This window comes from Amblyomma maculatum, chromosome 1, assembly GCF_055883805.1.
Source record: "Amblyomma maculatum isolate TAMU_Amacu chromosome 1, ASM5588380v1, whole genome shotgun sequence".
NCBI classification, from domain to species: Eukaryota; Metazoa; Arthropoda; class Arachnida; order Ixodida; family Ixodidae; genus Amblyomma; species Amblyomma maculatum.
This window is the reverse complement of record NC_139344.1, coordinates 374,273,306-374,282,793: the sequence shown is the minus strand read 5'-3', so window position 1 is coordinate 374,282,793 and position 9,488 is coordinate 374,273,306. Positions and strand designations below refer to the sequence as shown.

Here is a 9,488-nt window from a genome sequence, read left to right as displayed (position 1 = left end):
CCGTTCGATCGACTCAAGCTAACCTCGAACCTACAGTTTACCCCGCGTACGCGAAATTTAACGAGAAGATAAAGCTGTAGTCAGAGCTTTTATTGTTTAATTATTTTCCCTCAGTGCCCGAGGCATTACAAAGAGGAGTGGGGGCGAATCAATACAGTAAAATCAACCACAAAGAGACATAATACTAAATAGTCATTATACAATACATACGAGTACGCATCAAGATATGAAGGAATAAAATCCGCAGCAATTCAGTCAAATGTGTGTTAAAAGAATAGTGAAGAAAACAATAGCAGAAATACATTGTTAAAAATTGGTTCAAAAGAGGTTGGTAACAGCTACGCAAAAAGCATTGACATTGACAATTTCAGCAAAGGCCCGAGGATGGCGATTCCAACGGTTAGAAGCACTGGGAATGAAGGAGTCATAGCAGTATTTGGAGTGGCCTTGTGACAGCGGTCTATGCGTAATAAAGTGTAGGATGGTAGTGATGCAGTTTCTGCCAGATGTGTGGATTGTAGTTAAAAATCTTAATAAATAGCCGGAATACTTTTCTGCGTTTCGTTAGAAGAGGCAAAGACAAGGAAGCTTTCATGACAATCACGCTATAAGTGCGTTGATAATTGGACAATGTAAAGCGAGATGCGCGATTCTGCACACTTTCCAGTTCAGTGATTATTGAAACGACGCCTGGGTGCCTAACAAAAGCTGCATACTCCAGTTTTTGACGCATCTGTATATTAGAAGTTCTGGTACGTCAGGAAAACGTAAAAAGTTCTTTCTGAGGTAGCCAAGCGTTTGGTCAACATTATTTTAACCACGTGCTAAACATGCAACCTCCATGACAATATTCGGGATTCAAGATGAGCATTGTTTAGGTAATAGGAGCTTTTGTACAGACAGGGGTGTAACGCATATATTCACACTTGTTAACGTTGACCTTCATATTCCAACGCTGACACTATTCCGGAATGCTGTTAATATCGAATTGTAAAAAAAGTGAAGTCACATTTATTGTTAATTTTACGATAGATAACATGATCGTCTGCAAAGAAACAAATCGATGAAGTAAAATATGCCGGCAAGTCAGTTATGTATATGAGAAAAATGAGGGGTCGTAATACTGAGTATTCAGGCACGTCGGTATAAACTGGAGAAAACTTAGACTCAGTATTATATGCCGTTAAGAATTGACATGGATTAGTAAGAAAAGAGTGCACCCATGCAAGTACGTTAGCATCTAATTTTAACCTGCTTATTTTAAAGATAAGTCATTCATGCGAGACTTTATGAAAAGTTTTACTGTCTGCCAGCGACCCACCGTCAACAATGCAATGGAGATCATGAGTGAAACATAGAAGCTGGGTCTCACAACAGAATCTTTTTCAGAAACCATGATGAAAATTACTGAAGAAAGAATTAGTTTCTAAACATTTAACGAGATGAAAGAAGATGACGTGTTCCGTGATCTTACATGGAATGCTGGTGAGTGATATGGGATGATAGTTATTAGGACAATGTTTATCGCCAGACTTATGAAGGTGGAATACTTTGGTCATCGCGTACACAACCTGTATCAAGCGACTGCCTAAAAAGTTTAATCAGGATAATAGAAGAGTATACGCCTTTGTATATAACAAAATTTTCAAAGTTTTGTTGTCAATTCCACAAGATGAAGAATCTAGGTCAGTATTCCGATTGTGTTAACGAACGTAAAAACAGCGCTAAAGTTTACGCAAACCACACAGAAAGACGAATAAGACGTGTGGTTTGTGTAAACTTTAACGCTGTTTTTACTTTTGTTAACACAATGTCACACCAACTAGCCCAGCAAGAGGTACTGTTGTCCATATTGCGAGTTTGCATTGTTTTCAGAAGTGTCGTTATCTCCCTGACCTCGAGTCACATTATTGTTGGAAAAGCCGTAACCGGAAGTGGCTACCATTTCCGGTTCCGGCGTTTCCACCAATCAGATGAATCCAGGTCAGAGCGATATAGCAACACTTTCGATAACGACGCAAACTCGGAATACGGGCCCTAAGAACGTGCTGGGCAGACGCATCTACGAAGCGATGCATGCTGGGTAATCCGCCATGTTGTCTTCGTTGATGGCAGACGACGCAGTGCTGAATTGGCTGAGAGCTTTGTCGCTTTCGATGGTCCGTCAAGGAAACATGCTAGCTGTTACTAGTGGTCTACTCTTACGTGCGTGCAAGATGTCGACACATTCCTGGGGAACGTATATGCGTCGACGCTATGCCTGAAAGATTGGGCGCGCTATGAAGAAAAAGCAAAGCAGTGCTACGTTAATCCGTTCACGCTATACGCGCCCGCACCTGCACTACGGGTTCGGACCTGTGACCGCGCATCGGCATCGCTGACATTTATGAATTTCTAGTTCTGAAAAGTAGTTAGGTACTTGCCCTGATTGGCGTCGATCTCGCGATTGTTGGTTCCTTGCGAGCCATTCGCGTCGGCGCCGTTCAAAGGGATAATCGCGCAGGTGTATTCTTGGAAACCTGAAGAACGCGCAGGAGGCCTGTTTGTTCTTTAGTTTCTGTATGCGTTTTACTTCGTGTTCGGCTGCAATTGCACCCCACCACAGCATAGTTCACCATCTTGCCAGCACCGTTGGCGTGTACTAGGCGACTATGTAAACTCAGCTGTGTAAATTGCGTACGCGGCGACTGCATCGTCTGCTGCCAAAGACGACGAGGCAGATTATACTCAGAATGCATCACTTCGCGCAAGCTTCCTACATTCCAAAATTGTTTTACGTTAGTATTCAGCAATGAGAGTTGAGCGGCACTACCATCACTACCATTTGCGTTTAGGTACAGGATGTCGGTTACCGAGTAAGCCTGTAATAGTTAATCTTAGTGCAGTGCAACATATATTTTCGGGGCGTTCAATTTTTTTAAACCATTAATAGGCCCTGAGTGCAAGGTAAAAGCAGATATGATGAGTGTCAGGTACGAGATTTAATAAAACATAGTGCTCCAAGCGCATGGTGCTTGTTAAGAGCCGCATCTCTAAGTATTTTATTCTTTTACCTAAGCGCATAAGCTTTACGAAACGAAGATCGTAAGCGTTCGCTTTATCGCCTTTCAACTGTTTTCGTCTGTATACGCTACAAAACATGTCATATGTCACGATACAATCGATCGTTATGACTAAGCCCGTGGGGGATGCTGTAAGCATCGCGGTGCTTATTTAGGCATCGCCTACTAAGATCATAACGCGATTTGGTTGTCGGACCCCGTTCGCATCGCGAATTCAGTATGTCTACATTTTCTGGGTACGACTTCCGCCCCACACAAAGTTGATTCAGTTTTCATTTCCGTTCAATTATCTCCCTTTAGTTGCAGAACTCCCTTGAGAAATTTAGCGCTAATCTGAACATTTCAAACTGCTCCTGAATTTTCCATCGAGATTTTTGTCCACAGCTAGCGACAACAACAACGAATTTCCGGCGGTACGGTACATTAGTAACATCGGATTAGTCATGCGAATTCGGCCGATGAAGATAGAGAACGGCACTGGCACGCTGTAACTGCAGGTGGCGCAGAACGTCTTATATTGGATCGAGGCGCATCACCATGAACACATATAAAAAGGGAGAAAAAAAACAGCGATTGTTCTGTTAAAGTAATTGATCAGTTGATGCAGCAGCATACCCACAGTAAAGCAAGGCTCAAAAATGCAACTGGTCATTAAGCACTTGTTTGTAGAAGGCATCAGGCGCGTGTACGCATTAGCTTCTATAAGATGGCTGCATCTTTATCAATGTTTTCGCTTCTGCACAAAGGTCAACTTTAACCGTATGATTAAAGCCACCATAAAAAATATCGGTGGGGGCTGAAAAAAAAAAAATCATATCGCCGCCGCGAACAATGGTAATCTTTGCAGCGACGCATGAGCAGCCGCAAATGAGCTCGTATCTGGGAAGGACTTTTGAAAACGACCGCTAGGCAGCCATCATGCAAGCTGGCCATTGCGCCGGGCGTAGGCCGTAAAGACGACGTAAAGATTTCAGCCGTAGGCAGCTGTAAGGTGCCTCGATGCAGGACGTCGAGGCACCCCAGGCAGCCGTAGAGTCACTCGATAATTTTGATCGATCGAGTGACTCTAGGCGCTCTAAGCAGCCGACGCGCCGGCGCATCAACTACCATCTGTCGTCGAAACGCGTACACGGCTCTGCCTCCCAGTGCTTATGGAGACGTACAGATGGCGCCAGCATCCCATACCTGCGTTCTTGCTAGGTACTTGCGTGGTTTAACTACTACGTCGAGGCGCTGGTGCAGTTTGTCGTCTAAATACGCTGTTGAATTCAAAGCTGTTATATGTGGCGTTAAAATTGTCGCTTTTTCTCTTTGGATTATTTCCCACTTCAGATGACAAAAACACACAAATAACAAAGAACCGCAAGGCTTTGCTTGCAGTCTTCACAGGAATTTTTTCTAATGAAGAGCTCAACTTTTTCCAACAGCTACTAACACGAACTTTTTGCACAGTAAATACAGAGCAGTTAACCCTGAGATGTGCATAACTTTAACGTCAGATGAGATTGCATTCTACCACATCTGCAAGTAGATGCAGTGTGCATCAACAGTTTCGGCAATTGCCTTCTTGCTTTGTATTGATGCACGCATGCATTGCATGCATAGGTCGCCAGGTGGTATCTGCCTACGACCACTAAACTTGCAATTATGTTTTTCTCTCACCTGTTGTCTTAACAGCCAAGCGATGGCCATGACGAAAACTGCAAAATGATTGCTCCTACCTCACTCAAGATTCCAGCTCTTGAGGCAGCTTTGCCTTAGCATTGTAACGAGATAGCAATTATGCAACAGTCTCTCCATGCCTCACGTGATCTATACTGATCTTTGATGTCATAACCGATACACGGATACTGCAACCAACACAGCTGAGAGAAGAAAGTGAGTTGTAAATTATTTAGAGGCCGCAAGCAAACGTCACGTGGAGATCCATGAATACTGATGTCTGATGCATGCTAGGAAGAAAACGCGCAATCACAATTTTGGTGCCTATAACCACTGCTCAGTGCACACTCTATTGCACTGTACATGCGGTCATTACCCAAAATGTCTAGGACATATTTGAAGCTATCATTTTCCTTCAGTTTCTGCAGTGAATAAATGTAATTCCATATAACTCTAATGCAAACCTCACAGCATCCTATCATTCATTCTTTTTGTAACGCTCAGGTAATATGAAATCTGTAAACGTTGACTGCTGTGACCTTATATGAACAAGCTGATCTGTCCAGTTACATCACGATACCAGAAAGAGAAAATAAAAATCATTGATTTATCACTTTCTCAATTAAAAAGTGCCACATCACCACACCTAACCAACTTGCAACTGTAACAACCCGGACCTGACACTGGACCACTTACAGATACACGACATTTTCCAAGGATAGAAAAGGAATGGTGGAGCTTAAAAGCCTGAAGCAACATATGAGCTATGGCAGACAGTGCAGTGGAGAGCTCCAGACTAATTTAGGCCATCTGAGGATCCTTTAACATGCATTGTACATCACATGGTCATTTTTGTACTTTGCCGCAATAAAAATAAGGCCACCAGAGCCAGGACGAAACCTACAACATTGGGATCAGCATTAAATGACAAAGCTAGTCACCCCCTGTTATGAGTGGGTAGCAAGTCAATGCTGGAGTTTGTAATTACAAAATACTATGACACCAAGTATATATGCCAATGCCTTTTTGCTATGCCAACATGCACGTAAAAAAAATAAACAGGTTAACAGCCCTCGGAATTGGAAAGGTCTTGCACGTGCACCACTGTCAGATGTCATGGGGGAAAAAGATAAGCAGAGAGCACCATCAATATAAAAAAATTATATTGGGTATGTTATAAGCATGAATAAATGTTTCACATTTTAACAAAGAAGTCAACCTGCATAAGGACCCCAACCAGGTTAGTACAGTGAAAAAAAAAGAAAAAAAGAAAAAAAAAAGAGAAAAATTATAACCACGATGAACTTTGACATTTCCCTTTTGTGTCAACAATGTTCTAATATACAAAATGTCCTAGCTGCATTCACCAATCATACCACCAGGAAAATGCAGTCATTAGAAAATGGCAGTAGTCGGGGGCATACATCGGACAGAAGCAATTAAAATTGGCACCACTGCACTGCGGTCGTAACATGTGGTATTAATGTAGCAGTCCACCTGTTCAAGGCCCCAACTTGTGTTCACGGCGCATCTTCTGCAACTCCAACAGAAGCATTCGACGTTTTACTACTTCAGTTTTCCTCTGCTCTACAAGGTACCGCTTGTGCTCGAGAAACATCTCAGCCTCAGCAGCAGCCTTCCGCTTCTCCTCAACATGAGAGGCAGCCATCGCTGCTGCCCGTCGCGTTTCTTCTTCTGATCGTATCCTCTCCTGCACCAAAAACATTGTCTCGGCCATGGCCTTTTTCTTCTCTTCATCGCACTTCTTCAACGCTTCCGTCAGGAGCATTGTCTCAGCAACGGCTTTACGCTGCTCCGCCTCGGCTTTCATCTGCTCGGCCAAGAGCTTTCGCTTTGTTGCTACCAGGACGTCAAGCTCCAATCTTGCCTTTCTTTCCACAAGGCCTGGCGCAGTTGATGAGAAAAAAAATCGCTTTGTAGTCCTGGTATGGCTATCTGTGCCGCACCTACCACCAGTGCTTGTAGAACCAAGGTGAGCTACGTGCTGTGTGGCCATGGAGGCATCATCTGGCTCTGAAAGTATTTGATCTATTTGCTCCAAGTGGTCAGGTGTGAGATTAAGTGTATGGTTAACTGAAGGCAATGCTTGCAGAACAACAGGTGACGACTGAGGTTCCAAGTCTTCACATGAACCATTTGTAGTTGCCACATGCGGATCGTTGCACGGTGCTTCTTCGTCACTTGCCATTTCTTTCTTTATTCGTACAGGGGATGGTACCGCTGTATCGTTTTCCATAGAGGACGCCTGCTGCACAAAAGTTGCCTCCTGTTTAGTGGTGTCATCCAATGTAGGCACAATGTATTCACTGCTGCTGTGCTCCTTCGACCTGCAAATATTTGCACACATTAATTCGCAACCGAGGAAAGAGAACACACAAGGCGCAACAATGACACTGCAACACTGAAAGCCAGAACATACGTACTATGGCTCAGAACATTTGGCATGATGTGCACATATAGCCATAACAACACAATCCACAATTAGGCATTTGAATACTTTTCATGGCTCCATAGGCATATTATGCAGTTTTTTTTTAGTATATTATGCACTTTTCTTCAGTATAACCGCAAGCAAAGACTAGTAACAGCTTGGACACTAAATTTACAAGCCCCTGTTGAGCAGCAGCTAGCTTTACAAAGAAGATTTAACATATTCCTTCCACACAATTCGTTGCAGAAAGGCCAACCATTGCACAGCAGTCGGCTTCTGAAAGGATAGCCTTGCTTATAATCAGTCATGGCAATGTCTAGAGCCTATTAATCTGCTAACGGGCATCTCTTTAAATGCAATTTCAACCAAAACGGTCTTTTAGTTCATGTGCCAGAACTGTCGGCTCAACTAAAATTTGTATTGGACGCGCCTTGCTGTTTGCAAACCAGGCACACAATTCCACAAAATACATAATGAGCCAAGCTCGTCCAGAGCAAGAAATAACAGCTAGCTCACGAAAAGCCTGGCTCGTCCAAGTCCACAAATGGGCTCTACAAATGGGCTCTACTTGGCTCTACATTCAAAAAAGGAAACAGGAAAAGATCACTTGCCCATTGCTAGCTTGGTAGCAAGGTGTGTGATTTCCGACATCTGGAAAATGGGGGGGTGGGGGCGAAAAAGGGGCGGGGAAGGGGGGGGGGGGGGGGACGAGCGAGAAGAAGATAAAGTAAACGCGAGACAGCTAACAGTGAAACGCCATAACTGTTCATGTGTAAGTGCCACAATAACTTAGCTAAACAAAAATACATGATTCTGTGGTAAACAACACCGCAGCGAAAAAGTAAACAAAGGAACAGAGCGGGCCACTTTAGCAGAGCATTCGAGAACAGCCAACGTCAACTCCGCGGTTGCCCGTCTTCCGCGATGTGTTAATACAATCACCGCTACGTTACAACCTTGTTCAATTAACCAACAATCTTACCCGCCGAATTCTCTGCACCGGACGAATTCTCAGAGTCGTCGCCGCGAGCGTTAGATCCTGCTCGCTGCTTGAGAAGGGCTTCCATAACATTGTAATACTTCCATGTAGATTTCTGCCCGGGACGCATGTTTCGCCGCTCCTGACAGCGAACAAAAAAGGAAACAATCACGAGATGCGATGACACTTCTTTTTATGTCAGGTGTTTACATGACAATATCAGTGAACAGCGTTCACTTCAGAAACGGGTGAATTCGGCTAGAACATTGAAAGCAAGACTTCATGCGCTAGGTTGCCATCACCTAATCCGAGATCATGAGGTCAAAATTAAACATAAACGTTTACAACAGGTAAGTAAGCATGTTAACAACAGAGGTGGACAAAACTTACATGATTATACCTTGACTTCAGGTTTTTCCAGTGGCACCGAATCTGTTGCCACGACCAGTCGTAACCGAGCGGTGACAAGTGTTCTTGAATAGTTATGAAAGTCTGCTGGTTCCGTTGTCGTTTCGACTGAAGCACGTGAACTACGTCAAGGTCCTTGATGATATTTAAAACGCTCAACGTAGCCTGGTCCGTCCACAACAAACGTCCACCGCCATCGGACATGGCGAATGTCGCCATTTTTGTTTCGCTGGCATTTGTGCATTCGCGCCGCCAGATGACGCGGCAAGGGTAAAAAAGAAAAATGCACATTACAACATTACAACCCCGCAGCATAACGCGGGAAAAATGAAAGCTTACTATGGCGCTATGCGCCCGAGATTGCTTCAGTAAAAGTTGTCGGACTAGTTGGTTCATCATTCGATGCAATAAAAAGCTTCCTTAACAAGACAAGGACGAACGAAAGGCTGGGCGCAAAAAACACAGCCTTTCCTTTGTCCTTGTCTCGTTAACGCAGCATTTTATTGCAACGAGATTGCATTAGTGTAGACCTGTATACTGTACTACATGGGCAGATTCGCGCTTGTTTGTCGAGTGCGACGCCAACCAAGACCGGCAGCTTAGCCCGCGAAGCCGACTACCAAGGCCGGCTCACTTTTGAGAATTCGACCAGGGTGCATGCCTTTTTTTTTTTTTTTTTTTTTGTAATAAACGCAGTAGAGTCAAAAATATTGAGATGGCCCAGTGGTATAACACAGTGGCCAGCGAAGGTGATTTCATTGCCTCGGCCTCGGATCAAATAATGCGGGCAGTAATTATTCCGTATTAAAAATATGAACACTTTCGGTGAAAATCATTCCATAAGAGGCAAGGACAAACAAAAACATGAACGTCCGAAGCCTATACTATATTGAGGAGTATATGACGATGACCGTCCAACTTCGGC

General features: G+C 43.8%; 1 protein-coding gene across 1 annotated transcript; it reads right to left on the bottom strand.

Annotated features, from left to right (window-relative positions):
* Positions 1-5,733: 5,733 nt before the first annotated feature.
* Positions 5,734-8,809, bottom strand: LOC146208270 (uncharacterized). The gene is made up of 4 exons (XM_084592401.1): positions 8,546-8,809; positions 8,159-8,297; positions 7,788-7,827; positions 5,734-7,072 (listed from the first exon to the last, which is right to left on the bottom strand). Exons 1-4 carry the CDS (start codon positions 8,780-8,782, stop codon positions 6,226-6,228), a joined length of 1,263 nt encoding a protein of 420 aa, XP_084448527.1. The 5' UTR covers positions 8,783-8,809; the 3' UTR covers positions 5,734-6,225.
* Between the last annotated feature and the right edge of the window lie 679 nt (positions 8,810-9,488).